This window comes from Diceros bicornis, chromosome X (assembly GCF_020826845.1).
Source record: "Diceros bicornis minor isolate mBicDic1 chromosome X, mDicBic1.mat.cur, whole genome shotgun sequence".
Taxonomy (NCBI): domain Eukaryota; kingdom Metazoa; phylum Chordata; class Mammalia; order Perissodactyla; family Rhinocerotidae; genus Diceros; species Diceros bicornis.
Genome location: NC_080781.1, coordinates 110,572,949 through 110,588,239, shown reverse-complemented (window position 1 = coordinate 110,588,239; position 15,291 = coordinate 110,572,949). Strand labels below are relative to the sequence as shown.

At 43.2% G+C, this 15,291-nt stretch overlaps 1 protein-coding gene and 1 long non-coding RNA gene across 2 annotated transcripts; one reads left to right on the top strand and one right to left on the bottom strand.

Annotated features, from left to right (window-relative positions):
- Positions 1 to 4,899: 4,899 nt before the first annotated feature.
- Positions 4,900 to 7,666, top strand: LOC131400591 (uncharacterized). Its single transcript, XR_009217377.1, has 4 exons — positions 4,900 to 5,204; positions 5,821 to 5,998; positions 6,217 to 6,355; positions 6,748 to 7,666. It is a non-coding gene; the product is annotated as an uncharacterized LOC131400591 (long non-coding RNA).
- A 770-nt stretch (positions 7,667 to 8,436) lies between these two features.
- On the bottom strand, positions 8,437 to 14,550 carry LOC131400590 (rhox homeobox family member 2B-like). The gene is made up of 4 exons (XM_058535301.1): positions 14,226 to 14,550; positions 13,677 to 14,061; positions 12,464 to 12,509; positions 8,437 to 8,936 (listed from the first exon to the last, which is right to left on the bottom strand). The coding sequence occupies exons 1-4, from the start codon at positions 14,374 to 14,376 to the stop codon at positions 8,619 to 8,621; spliced, it is 900 nt and encodes a 299-aa protein (XP_058391284.1). The 5' UTR covers positions 14,377 to 14,550; the 3' UTR covers positions 8,437 to 8,618.
- Positions 14,551 to 15,291: the final 741 nt, after the last annotated feature.

The following is a 15,291-nucleotide window of genomic DNA, read 5'->3' as shown; positions in this document are numbered from 1 at the left end:
CCTTGTTAAGCCTGCTGTTTGAGCCGGCCTCACAGACTGATGAGTTTTACGGTTCTCACCAGACCGGCGTCTGTTTAGACAAACTTTGCTGTGGGTGCTCTATGTAAAAATCAGATGATGTTTTTCCTTATGTCTTGTTCTATGTCCTGAGAGCTTGGCTTTGTGACCAGTGAAAATATTTTCTCTGGTCTCTGCCACCCAGAAGGTGCATTTACCGGAGTGCACCTGGCGGCCAGTCGAAACATGGGGTTCTGAGACACGCAGTCACAAGCTAACGCTCTCTTTGTCTGGCAGTGCCAGCTCTCAGGGGAGTTTGTCGTAAAGAGTCCAGTCCATAAGGGGCCTTTGTCGTCTCAGCCTTCGTTGCTTGTTAGTGCTGGGAAAATCCCATTCCAGTAGCGCCTGCCTGGTGTCACAGATTATCGGGTGTGTGACTGGAGGCATCTCACGCTCTCATGGGAGACCGGGGACACTGTTTTCACTACATTATCCTTACCACCTGTGCAACGAAGGCCTTTGCTTTCTAGGCTATTTTTGGGAGTGAACTTTTTGGATCTTGTGAGGGCTGCATCCTTTGCACTCTCCTTTGGGGATGCCTCTTGCATCCATGGTTAAGCCATAAAAAGGCTTATTGGTTTGAGTTGCTATTAAGATCCCACTTGTCAATGGCCAGATGATGGATGCCTTAAATTGGAAAAACTTCTAAATTAGAAAAAAGTTTTAGAGAGCTCTCGTATTGGTATAATGGCTAGCCATTAACACTCCCTTAATAAGATGAAAAGGCAGAAATTAGAACAAAAATCAAGTCCGCTGCAGTCCACTCAGACCTCTTCTTATTTGCCTTCAGATATTTGCAGATATTGTAAAAAAAAAAAAGCAGGACACTGTTAAGTACAGTTGTCTGTCACTTAAGAAGGAAAAGGAAAAAATAATACAATGGCTAGACATAAAGACTCCCTAACGAGATGAGAGAACAAAAATTTAGACTTAAAAAACCAGCGTAGCCCCCCCCATTTTAATTTCTGGCTCCGTCTGCCAATTTAGCTTCCTTTTCCTACAAGATTTACAGAGCACTCAAGCCTAATCTTTAAGAGTATACAGGTTACTCATGTAAACGCTGGAAGCTAGAAAATAAAGTCAGTGGAAACACCTAGGACAGGCAGTAAGCTTGCTTTGCTGGGCTCTAAGACAAGGCTCTGCCAGCTTCAGGACTCCCTATGCAATATCCTCTGCAGATTTATCCTAGAACCCCCTCCCAGGGAATTCATGTCCCCTGGATAATAGCCCTTTTACCTCTACCCAGCTGCCGTTCTGGAATGACAGTCAACAGAAAAATAAAAGAAAATTTCACATGGTCCCTTCTTTGCCAAATCCTGACCCATTGGTTATTGACTTTTTCTCTTCCAGGGATAGCTACTACGTACTTGCTTGTCTCCTTTTGTATCCTAAGGGCTTGGCATAACTTTCTGCCTGCCTGGGACAGGCATGCAGGCTGTCAGTTCTTTCTTTTGGCTCTCTTTCGAGTGACGCTGGATCTTGGGAAGGCAGTGACCTCTGAGGACACCTCTTGGGTCCGTAGCGTAGTTTGTTTTTTTTTTTTAGTGTGTGTGAGGAAGATTGGCCTGGAGCTAACATCTGTCGCCAATCCTCCTCCTTTAGCTGAGGTAGATTGGCCCCGAGATATCATCTGTGCCCATCTTCCTCTATTTTGTATGTGGGATGCTGCCACAGCATATTTGATGCGCAGTGCCTTGGTCCTCGGCCTGGATTTGAACCTCCAACCCAAGGCTGGCAAAGCAGAATGCGCAAGCTTAACCACTACGCCACTGGGCAGGCACCTATAGACTTGTTTAACACTGCCAGAAATATCTACTGTTTGCCTCAGCTAAAAACCTGACAAGATATCTAAAAGGATTTTTTTTAGTAGCTCTGTGGTCAAAAATTGGCCAAATTAAAAACTGCTATTCTGAGCCTGATAGGAATTTGTTCATAGGCCTTCTTCCCTCAGTTAAAATAAAACTGTGTACCCAGAGGAAAGAAGCAAATTAGGATAATTAATGTAAAATAATGTAATCGGATGGGTAGATCAAACTGTGATGTCGTTTAAGTTACAACGCAATTTCTGAGGAATTGAGAGCAACTGCCCTTACCCTACAAATCCTTGCAAAACCGAAAATGCAGCTCTAGAGGCAGTTCAGAGTCCACCCATTCCCTTTCACCAATCCCCAACCGTCTCTATTTGTCTCAAAAGGCTTGTAACCTCTCCGTGAACTCTGATTTAGACCATCCCCAATTCCTAAGACTGAAGGAAAATTCTAAATCGCAATTACCCTGAAACTCCTTTGAAAAAAGAGAAAAAACTTGCATTTTTTTCTCTCTGTCCCTTAAATTTATGAATTTTACCATGTCTTCCACATGTAAACACCTCAAAACATAACAGCCCACAGTGCCTGAGGCTAAATCTGGCTAGCTCAATCAATAAAGCCTAAGGTTAAAGAGGAAAAAAAAGGGGAAAATGTTTTGTTTTGAATGCAGGCTGCTAGAGAGGCTCTTTTGCTGCCAATCTGATTCACAGCCTCCTTGTCTAAGGCAAATATAAATCTTAAAAGTCCTCCCCACAAATATTAAAAAAAACAAAAACTGTTAAGCAGGTAATCTTAACTTGTTCCATCTGCTAGAGACACAATTATTTATAAATTAGGGAGTTTTGTATTGTACCTGATTCATGGCTGAAATTTTTAAAATAAAAGCTGCAACATCTCTCTTTGTACCCGTCTATATATATGTATGTACCTTATAGATACGGTATTTTTCTAGCTCTGGATGGTATGAGCAAAATTCATTTCTAAAGAGCTCTATTTAATTAAAGTAAACGCTTATATAAATTATTTCTAAATATAATAGAAACCAACCAAATTAACGTGATATAAAATAATCTTTGGTAAATAAAAGCTTGCTTAAGTTTCTTGGTTAATTAAAATTGGCATGCCTTTAGTGGTGTCAGCATTGGCTGTAATGGAAACATGCAGCTTTTATTCTACCTGGGTTATTAGTCAATAAGCTAATGTTATCTCTGTTATAAAATTTGCCAGCCAAAAAAAAAAATGATAACTTATGATGATGGCTAACTGCTTTAATGTCTCATGAAATTTTCATGAATAATCTAAGTACGATTGTTAAGAACATTGAATTATATAGATGCTAATAAAATAAAGGTTTTTAGGTGAAATAATTATGTTCTATGGTATATAAACTTAAAAATAACTTCCCCAAGTCTTTTTGATGGATTAAAACTTTAGAGTTTGACTAGGTAACGTTAAATGATGCAAAGTTCATTGAATATCTAGATCATCTCCAGAAAAGATAAAATAATAAAACATTAATTACTGGACAGGGGTTTATCTACTTTTGGCTTCTTATTACAGAAAAACTGAAAGATAAATTTGGGTCTATTAATAAACATGTTTGTGCTTTATGGAAAGATTGCAGTATGAAAAAATACGTTTCTAGAAAATTTAAAATGTATTCATAAATTTGCCAATCTGAAGAATATGGATATAACATACAGTTCACAATTGCTTACTTCTTAGATTTCACTAGAAATTAAAGTTTCTAAGGGTTGATAATTTTGATTAATATATATAAATAAAGCTACTCTAAATAATAAAGAAAAACTCTCTATGCAAAGAAAATAAGATGTATGTTTTTGGTAAAATAAAAAAAAGGTATGAGGAATGGAGATGCATTTTTGTTGAGAAAAATAAGAATTCTGTCTCAAAATTAGGCTGGTTATTTCTGAATAATAAAAACAATAATAAAAGAACAAGGGACAAACTAATATGGACGTAAAATGTTATAGAAGGTTTATTAAAAAAATCTTTGGAAAGGGATTTTATGTGTGGTCAGGGCTGGCTAAGATTGGAATGAATTTAATTAAGTAAATAAATTTTAATATCAAAAGTAAGCTAGCATAAAATTAAAATTCGACTTTCTCTCCCTGTTAGAAAGAAAGGGAGAGAAAGAAGAAAATCTTACCTTGTGTGGTCAAGTTAACTAAAATTAAATTGTTCTTTTAAGATTTTTGAAAAAAGAATCTTTAATATCAGCAGTGTGTTTTTAAAAAAACTGGTACTTGATTTTCTTTTCATCTCTGAAAAGAGCAAAGTATTCTTGGAATATTGGTCTGCTCCTGATGAGAGATTATGAAAGATTTTTCCTTACTCTGTTGTGTTTCATCAGAACTATTTCCTGTGCTTTATGTTAAAAGCTGAGTCTCTTCTGTTCAAAAGAGCTAAGGTTTTGCAGCTATGTAAACTTCTTAATTTGTCTTTGAAATCCTTTTGTCACTTAGGTTAAATAGATAATTAAATACTGTTTCATACTGATCTGTGATCCTATTTAGGCAAGTGTTTTAAAACTTCTTTGAAATTTTGGACGAACTTCCCAAAATGAAATTCAAAGTGAAGTCTTTTTGACCTCTAGCGAACTTTGGGATTTTTCAGAGGATCCCTGAAACATCTCAAAAGATTTGTTTCTCTCCTTATTAAAAAAGGGATATTAGAGTCTTTATTTGATAAAGAGTATTGGTAAAGCCTAAAATAATTAGGCTTATTGGATATTACATGGGAGGCATTATCAAATAAGAAATAACATTAAGCCTTCTTTATGTTGTATCTGTATCAGTGTATGTTATAAGATTTCCAGAAATTATGTGAAATTCCTGGAAGTCTAATATGTCCTGATATAAAATGTTGTCTGTTATCAAAAGTGAGGCTCGCACTAACTATCAGGAGAGTGCCTCAGCTGACTTTCATGCAAAGGCAGCAACAGCAGACTCTATAAAGGTTATGACACATGTGGATAAAGTTCATTCTGCTTCAGCAAAAAAAAAAAAAAAAAATTAACCCCTCATTATCAGACCTTTGCCATCCCAATATCCTTGTAATATGGCTACAGTCTGCTCCTGAAGCAGAGAGAAATTGAGATGGGTAAACAATGGCTGTAACTTAAAGAAACAGTGGGGCTATGGGAAACCCAGGACATCCTCTTGGTTATTCTCAGCTCCCTGGCAAACCCCATTTTTCAATTTTTACATTCCTTCACCCACTATAGGAAAAACTATTTCTGTCCCCAGAGGCCTCAGGACTCCTCCCTCTGGCTCCTTTGAGCACCTGCAGCAGGACTTCATTCAACTGCCGCTTAGTGTGAGTTGTCAATATGTTCTTGTTATTGTATTATGTATGTTTTCCAGGTGGGTTGAAGCCTTCCCTTGCCACAAAGCTGATGCCCTCACAGTGGCAAAGAACACTGTTAGAAAATGGGTTTCCCACTTAGGATATACCTTCCACAATCTCCAGTGATCGAGGCAACCACTTCTCTGGGCAAATCATATGAGCCTTAATGAAAACCTTGCAAACTTCTTGGAATTATCGCTGTTCCTATCACTCGCAATCCTCAGGCGAAGACGAGAGAACTAATAGAAAAAAAAAATTGATTCAAGCAGGACAAGAAGTAATTACATGGGACTAAAGTAGCTGATGAGGATAATTATAATTTTTATGACTTTTTTGCCTGAAATATTACTGTTTCTCTAAGCTTTTGTTTTTCCAGATTGAAGGAAACGTTTTCTTCTTTTCTCTTAAGCTATCTATGACTTGCAATAATTTGGTGAATTATACCTTTGTAAGCAGAATTGAAGCATTTCCTTTTTCTCCCTACCTGATCCCTCCAGAATTCAGAACCTCTCAGTGAGTATTCTTATTTTCATGACAATGTATTTAGTTGCATAAGTTCAATAAGAATCTGTTCTCCTTGTAACAGGACGCAATTGGAAACATCGGTTATATTGCAAAGGCTTTGACCACAATCTCATATGTGAGAGAGATATGCATCGACTCAGATATGTCCAGACAGCTATAAGGAACTAAGGTTGACTTTATGGAGCCAAATAAAGCCCTTTGGAAATATCGGCTTACAGGGTTCCCAGCAACCTTCCCAGGTGAGTAAAGAAGGTCACTTCCCCCCCCTAAAACATTAAGAAATAAAAGTAACGGGAAATTTGATAATTTGCTATGGTAAATAATGTATATTTGCCTTGCCTGTTCTTAAAATTATCATTATGGCGTCTAAATATTTGTATTCTCTCTGTTCCAACAATTTTATAAAGTCTTAACCAACGTTAAAACAAATAAACAAAAGAATGTCACTTCCTGGCAGGTGCACAAACCTCAGGATATTTTGGGATCCTCGAGAAGAGAGGAATTCATCGAAATCTATAGGTATTGCAGGCAAAATACTTGTTTTGGCTTCTGAGCCTTGAGAGGCTATTAAAAGTTCAGTCTGGAGGTTGCTCATGGTAAGCTCCAGCAAAGTAGATTTAAAAGAGCCTAGACAATCCATCACCATTCTTGTCACACTTATGTAAATAATTGGGCCACGTTTATTGAAATGAGACTTATTTTGCAAACAAATTAATCTTAATTTGGCTACCTTTGGTACAAGTAAGGGTGATTTTGGAGAGAAAAATTATGTTTCAGTAGAGACTATAGTAGACACTTGTGAATATTAGAATTTAGTGCTGTTAATTTTCCTTAAAGTTTTGTTATTTACCTAAAAACTGAACTGGATCCTAAATTCTCCTAGTTTCCTCAAACATTTGGCTACAACTTTCCAAACTAACGGTTCCAATTTTTCTACGACTTTTGACATGCAATCATTGAGAACTAAAGCTGCCCCTTTTCCCTGAAGCCCTACAGTCTGGAGCGGAACGGCTTGATATAAACTGAAGAGGTCACCACGATAGCCCGTGTTTAAACTTGTTGCTGAGGCAGCCACTCAGAAAGCTTACCTGAACACCCGATGGCGTCATCAGAGACATTTCAAACTGCAAAAGATGCTTCGACCTTGACATCTAGAAATCTTCTTGACTGGCTGTCCCCTAGCCTCAGAAACTGGTTTATAATTTGCTCCAACCATTAACCATTGTTTTTCTTTGTTTCCAAAGAAATGCCTCTTTTTAAATACCTGATTGCTTATACCACAGACCTAACTCTGGGAGCCCACCTGCACCGCTGCCTCCTGAAATGAGACCCAACTGTTTACTTGAACTGATCTATTTTCAAGACCAAAAGATTGATCCAGTGAAATAAGGGAACAATCTACCAACTCAACTTTTAATATGTGAAACTTCCAGGGAAGTTTCAGAGGAGGGAACTGTTGGGACCCAGGGCAGGCCACCCCAAAATATCCCACAATAGCCATACTGGATGTTTTGAATTAAAGTTACTTGAGAAGCAGAAAGGGAATTCTGATCCTCCTGTCTCTGTTCCCCCTGAAAGCAGGAAATAAATCTCCCACGTGAAAGGTGCTCTCCCTGCATCCTTATCACCAGAGCTAGGGAAGTCAGGGCCAAGAAGCCTGCATAGACAAACCTTGCTAATTTGCTCCCTCAAGCCTAAACTCTGCTTAAATGCCTCACTAATTACGTGCCTCAAATCTAAGTTTCTTTGTCCTGTCATTCCTCACAAATTTATTGTTTCTTTATGTATAAGATACATATACTGCCTGCCACGTTCACTCGCTGAGCATCATTTCTCTATGATCTCCAGAACGTACGTATTAAACTGGATGTTTCTCCTGTGAATCTGGTCTTGTGTCAGTTTCATTCTTAGTCCAGCCATAGAACACAAGAAGGGTAGAAAGGGGATTTTCCCCCACCCCGACACGTTTCAGTGTTGAATGAGCTGGAACCAGGGTTCTCTTAAGGATGTTGAAGGGGACAAAAGACACTTGAAGGCGTGATCTCAGCTCCCAGCTCGGGCAGGAGCTATAATATGATTTCCACTTCTGGGGGTGGGGGCCAGGAAGGGGGAGGGAGAAGAGCCTTGCTCTGGCCTTGAGGGAGTCTCGCCCTGTGTTACCTTTGAAGCAGCAGGACCCTCCTGCTAGAATGGTTTCCATCCCCTTGTCCCCTCCACAAAAGGGATGGTGGTGAACGGCAGTTGGAGAGCAGCAGGTGAAGGGCCGGCTCCCACTTCTCCATAAAGCTCTGTGAGGAGCCTCTTAGGAAGTTTCCCTTAGAGTCCTCTGTTGTGCCTGAGCTCCTCACCGAGAATGGGGCTCAGGCCTGCCTTGAAACACACTGTTCTCTCATTAGGGACTCATGCCACTCCGTCTTACACATCTACGTGGTCCCAATGGGCCAGGGTCCGGGGAGGACAGGGTGTTGGGGGAGAGGGTGGAAGGGAAGGGCTGGGTCTGTGTGAACCTGCCACGGGCACTTGGGAAACTTCTGAGATGCGCGTGGCCTACCGATGGTGACTCAGAGATATCTATGCATGAAAGGAAGCCTCCTTGGCCTTCGGTTCTAATGGCATCTTCTTAGCAATTTCCATCAAATTTACTAACCCCATGTGACACACAAAACAAATACGCAGAGAATTCACAACTTTATTGAAAACACAAAAACGTGCCCTAAGATAGTGGGTCAATGACTTCACACTTTAACACATTTAGCAGGCATTTGGTGAACTGCTCTGGATGGTGAGGGAGGCAGAATTTGAATCTGGCTCAAGAGCACTTTGAAAAAAGCACAGACACCATCCTTTAGCAAACGTGGACTACAAAAGGTCCACTGATGGTAAGGGACCAGGCCATGCCGCATGCCGACGGCAGCCACAGGGAAGGAAAGGTGGAAGAAGCCAGGGCGGAGGAGGCCAGAACAGAGGAGGAAAGGGAGACACGGGCAGCAGAGGCAGCCCCAGTGGCAGTGGCTGCCAAAGAACCCACATGCAATCCGGAGCCTGAGTCAGCATGGCACTTCTGGATCCGCCCAAGGTTATGATGACGGGGAGGCCCAGGGCCACGGGCAGCATGTTTCTGAATGTTAAGGCCCTCTGCCCGCGCCTCCACTTGGCCCTCCTATTCTTAAACCAAACCTTCAACCAGAGAGAAAAAGGGATTGCTTTAGTACATTGAGCAGTTAATGTCATGAAAAAAACACAGCAGGCAACTCTCTGTGCCCTTAAGATTTTAAACTGCACCAGGAGAAGCTATTTCCTTCTTGCGAAAATACCCTAGGAAAGTTACCACCACGGCCCCGGCTTCGGCTCCCCCTCAGTGAGCACTGCCCATGTGCCAGGCTCTGGCTTGGGGTATTGCTTCGTCTCTCTCCTCCCACCTTTAATCTTATTTTCCCCGCTCTTAGATGCAGGTGTAGCTGAGGAACTGTGCCCCGTCCCTGCTGTGATTGCTATGCCTGCTATGTCTGTGTCCTGACAGCTGACCGTCAGCTGTCCAGCTGCCACTAAGCTCAGCATGGTAAAAAGCAGGCGTCTGTTAAAGTCATACTGAGGGGAACAGCCTTCATTTCGAAAAGCCCATCTTCAGTGCACAGTAAATAATCAATAGGAGTGTGTTGGATTGTTCAACAAAGCTTTCCTTCAAGGATGACTAAAGGGTCATTCATCCTCTGAAACCACTAAATAGTTAAAAGGATGGCATTGCGAGCGAGGCTTGCTCATGAGTAGCCCAGGGAGTTTGCGGTTTGACTTCCTGGGACACGAGTATAGCTGAAACCCTGGGCACTGCCTTAATACCTTAGAGTTTAGGGGAAAGGAATGCTTAGACTAACTAACTCAATTTGGGCCCACTTTACTAAAGTCCCAAATTTACTAAATCTCTTAAAATCTTTGCCCAGCCAAGAGTTTGGAGGGAAAGAGGCATACCACTGTCACCATTGTCAATTCTGCATGCTCCAATCTGCCCCACCCTCCAAACCTTCCTGGGCTCAGGACCAGGTCAGCTCACCGTGTTCTGGCTACAGTTCCAGGACCCTGGACGGAAGCCGCTGTTGCCCGGCATGGCGGGGCCCCCTTGGCCCTGCTACTCAACCAGGAGCTCCCCTTCTCATCCCTTATTCTTAAGGCAAGAAGGTGGAACCAGTAGTTTAGGAAGATAGTCGACAACCACGTGGGTGAGGGGTCACACAATGGCTCCTCCCTGAGACTATTCACAACTAGAAATAAAACCTGTCCTTTAGACTACACTGTCCCCTCAGCATCCTAGTTAACGGAATCCCGTTGCGTTTAATACTTTTGGACATTCCCAGTCTGCAAATTTTACATGAGGCAAAGTGCCTCCTCTCTCTGCCTGTTGCCTTATTTTCACTCTCCCATCTCAGTGTTTGCCTCCTTCTGCTGCATGAATATATAGCCTAAAAAAGCCACTGTAATAGAGCTCATTTGGGGGATCCAAGTGTACCACTGGTCAGATCTGCATAAACATAACCAAAATGCAAATCGCGCTAACCGAGGTAAAGGCTGATACCAGGTCCATATTTACAATTATAGTTTCATGAAACAACTCTTACTGTGTTTGCAAAATAGGGGGGAACCTCCATGAACATTTTCTTCAGACAAATACTGTATGATTTCACGTATATGTGGAATCTAAAAACAAAAAACCAAACTCCTAGAAAAAGATCAGATTTGTGCTTAGCAGAGGCAGGGGCTGGGGGGAGTGGGAATTGGATGAAAGTGGTCAAAAGGCACAAACTTCCAGTTGTGAGATAAGTACTGGGGATGCAATGTACAACACGACTGTAGTGAACACTGCTCTGTGGTACATTCGCAAGTTGTTTAGAGAGTAAATCCTAAGAGTTCTCATCACAAGGAAAAAAACATTTCTTTTCTTTTTCTTTTTTGGTTTGTAACTGAATGAGATGACGGATGTTAATGAAACTGACCGTGGTAATCACTTCACAATATACGTAAGTCAAATTGTTCTGCTGTACACCTTAACCTACACAGTGCTGTATGTCAGTTATATCTCAAGAAAACTAGGGGAAAGTTTCTTCGGGAAATTCATGCTGCAGAGTTTGGAAATAGCAGAGAACACGCTCTCTTTTTCCTTCTTTGGTTCTTGTGGCTCCTTTTCCCTGCAGAACCACATTGAGAGAGCACTGCGCAAACCCGTGGAGGGAGGAAATCCACTCACCAAAACTTAAGTTTTTCTTTTCTTCTCAGCTTCCTTTGCCTGCTTGAGAAAGCAGGGAGGCCTGGTCCTCCCGAGCCCTGGCCAGACCTGACTGTGAGCCCAGCCCGCGGCCTTAGGGTGCCGGCCCTCAGTGGCCTGCTTTGTTGGGCTGCTTTTCTGGACGCGCCCCCACCAGGTCTGCAGCCCTTTTCCCTCACTGCACTCACACACGACCTCTGCAGCAAAGCTAATAAACCCATCCTGATTTTTCCTTTTCTCTCTTTCTTTCTTTTTTTCTTTTTCCAAATTATCCTTTGATACAACTTAGACTTTTCTATGGTCTCAAAAAATCACCTTTTGATCCATTGACCCCTAAATTAGTCATCACCAACTGAGCAAATGAAAAAGTATTTCCAGTTGACACAGGTAAGAATCCAGCCTGAACTAAGAGCCATCCCCCACTACCGACAACTCCCACACAACCCATCTCTTCACAATAGTCCCACAGAAAGGAAGAAAACATCTCTTAGGTGCTCGAAATTCCTCAAGAGAATATTCACTAATGCATTTGGTAGTTTCAACAATTTGAATGCGTGTGATATCCCCAAGGCACATGTTCGACTCTGTAATTCTTGCCTAACACTTCCACCTTTCTTTGCTCGGTGGAACTTTGTTTGGAATTGTTGTAGTTTTGTTTTTTTCGTGCTTCAGACATATTTCAAAGGTTGCAACACGCCCTCCATCTCCACCATAACTCACAATCTACTATGTTAACAATGTTTTCAGGCTGACCTATCAAAGAATTCCAGGAAATTAAAATTTAGGGCCGCCATTCTCTACATTGCTTTATCAGACACTTAAAAACAACAGCAGGAGGACCAGGCACTTGGACCTATGCTCTCGCCTCCATCAGTCTCAGCTGAACTAAACAGACATTAGTTGCTCATCTGCTGTGTTCTATGCGTGAATTGTTCCCTCACTTCCATGCCTACATATTTATAAATTCACTCCTTATAGAAAGAGCTTATGTTTGGCTTTAAGTAATTTAGTGTAATGGAATTTCTTGGTGCATTAATTTGAATAATTTCCATTTCAGACTTAACCACAATGTGACTCCAGACACAAGTGTTACCTAAAGGATACCAGTGTTAGAAGGAGTTGAACTATATACGTGTATGTGTTTGTATATATATGTAGAGAGAGAGAGAGATACGTATATATCTTTTATACAAGGAATAGTGTACTGTGATACTTTATTTTCCTTTAGGAAATCATGTTCCTTCTGGTGATGGGCAATTTCCAAAAGCTGCTGTTTACTTATCCCATTTTCCCACCCACCAAGACCCCCAAGGTCAAAACTCATTTCCCAAACATGGCAAAGGCAACAAAAACACAGAAACGAGAGAATGTGTAGGACAACGATGTCCAAGTCCTGAAGCGGGTGTTAGAACGGCTGCCCTGCCAGATTGCCTTTTTCGGATTTACTGACCTTCACCCTGGACTCAGGCACATCCATGCGTCTAGCAAGCTCCTGTCTGAGGGGAGAAAAGTGTTCAGTGTTCAGTATTGGGGGTTGCGGATTAAATTAAATCTAGGATGTTATTTCATTCTTATTTACACATCTTTCTTTCAGGGAAATGTCAGTGGCTTGTTTTAGGAACCAATTCCTACAGTAGGAAAACTCACACCATTTCAGGATTTGCAGTGAGCTTAAGTTGACAAGGCACTGAAGGAAAGCCGGGTATCAAGGGTGAAGGAGGCCCAGTTCCCAAGAACACGTGAAGTTCTAGTTCACAGGTTCTTTGAGTGTTACCAACTTCAAAATGAATCAAAATCCCTGACTGAGGATATATCTCTACCAACTTTCAATCATTGGCCTTACTCATTTTATGGATTAAATTAGAACCTTAAAATAGCGTGCTCTGTCTCTCCGTCTGTCTGTCTATCTATCTATCTATCTATCTATCTATCTATCTATCTATCTATCTATCTATATCTATCCTGTATCTATCCTCTATCCATCTATCAGTGAGGAACAGGTTGCAGTACAGCCCTAGGAGATGCTTAACGATGGCACAAACTCTTTGCTGTTCCTTCTTTGGTTGTGCTTATTTTTAACTTTTTTTTACCACCCATTCCCCCACATCCCCGCCCCATCCACTATTCTCCTATATCTAGCCTGAGGCTTGCTCTAGAGACAGTTTTCTCTCAAGAACAAAACTTAAGGGCAGGCAGAAAAATCACTAATCAAGATCAATAATGTTCAAACGCAGTATTTAAAAACATAAAAATCAATGGAAAAATACTCCATGAACAAGACATTATCGAAATGTTAGGTAAAGGCCCCATCCAATCCTGCATTTGCTTCCCCCTGCCTCAGGCTACTCCGCTGTATGCCCGCCCTGGTTCCAACTGAACGTTTTTTATATTAAAGGCAGCAAAGTTTCCCGACTTGATTTATTTAAATCCTGAATGAAAATATTTACCTTCACTCCCCATAGGCATAGCCCTCGCCCCCACCCTAGAACCCAAGTGCAGGGCCGGGGGGGGGGGGGGGGGGGGCTGGCAGCCTGGACTCCCCCAGGTGGCTTTTAGTTCAGGAGGGGAGGAGAGGGACCTGTGAGAGTGCCAAAGGCCGCCCTGGACCAGCCCCACATGCTGTCTGGCTGGCAGCTGAGTGCGAACCAGAGCAATCGGCTTACCGCATCGACAAGTCGGGATACGGAGTGCGACGGAAAATGCCCTCCAGCTCCCACAGCTGCACCGGGGTGAACATGGCCCGGCGGCCCGGCTGCTGCCTGTCTCCAAGAGCAGGCAGTAGACACTCGACGGCGGCCTGCGAGGGCTGCTCGTCCTGCCCCTGCTCTCCTGGTTCTCGGCCGCTATCGCCGGCGGCCTCGCAGTTTTCCACTTCCATGGGGCTGGGAGCTCGTGCGCCAACGTCGCCGTCTTCTTTTTCTTCTCCTTCTCCTTCGTCTCCTGCCTCTTTTCCTTCTGCTGCTGCAGCTCCCTGCTCAGGCTCGGCCTGTATCCCTTTTCCCTCTTCTCCTCCCTCTCCAATAAGTGAGATCTCTACAGGTTTCGCTTCTGCAAAGGAGGAAACCCAAAGAGCAAGATCAGGGCGTTGGAGCCCAGGCTGCTGGAAGAAGGAGGTGAGGGGCTGCATCTGAGGGGTGTCCTGTCTGCTCGCCTCTCCCAGGGAACGCTCGTTTCTTGGAGTTGCCCGAAGGACCTGCCCCACCACCACTGACCATGCACTTCTTCCAGGTCCTCGTCGACTCCCACGCTGAGGATGCCGGTGACATCGTCGCTGCACTGCTGTGGAGGCTCCAGGTCCCGAGTGCTGTCGAAGAGGCTGCCGAAGAGGCTGTGCGCTTCTGCGGATTCTGCGCGGCGATCCATGGCTCAAGGCTAGAGCGGCGGCCTGCGATCTGGCTCCTCCAAGGCTCTTCTGTCTCTAGTCGGGCTGTAGCGTCTAGCCAGGCTAGAGCGTATCTGAGTGGGCGCTCTCTGTGGGCTTGCCACCGGTTGCCGGGTGTTGGTCGGCTGAGGTGCGCATGCGGCAGGGGCTTGGCCAACAAATGGGAGGGTGTGCCTGAGAGAAGGGGGCTGGTAGGGAGCATGCGTGAGAGCAGAACGTGGGACTCCACCTTGCCATTTAGCTGACTACTCCCGACTTAGTGGGGGGTCTTCTCAGAGGAAGAAGGGGCTGTGCTGGATTGTGCCAGCCGATTTGCAGAGGGTAAGCCAGAGACCTCACGCTAGCTCCGTAGACGTTGTAGAAATGTTTGGAGACTATCTCTTGGCCCAGCCCTCCGTATCCAGCAGCCAGTAGTAAGCAGGGAATAATAATCAAACTAGTATGATTAGCTAGGAGGTTGCTTGCTCTGAGTTTTTGCAACGAGGCTGAAGTCAGAGCCGGCCGTACTCCCCGGGACTCCAGGAATGGGAGCTTGGGGTTGGGGTTTGTCCGAGAGGGGGAAATTCCCCCTTCTACTCCTCTTGACTAATGATAAAATCGACACAGGACCAGATCAACAGGAGAAAAGCCAATTTAATTGGTACGTATCGGAGATCATAACAATGATGTTCTCCGAGATGGGCAAAGCAGGCTGGTCTTCTATCTTTTGACACAAAGAAACACTGAAGTTGTGAGGAAGTGTCAGGACAAAGAAACTCAGGTTTGGGGTATGTAATTAGTAAGGAATTTAAGCAGAGTCTAGGCTAGAGCTACTACTAGTAGAAGTAACAAGGGTTGTTTCCACAGGCTTCCGGGCCCTGAATTCCCTAGCTCTGGTGATCAGGATGTCTCCATCT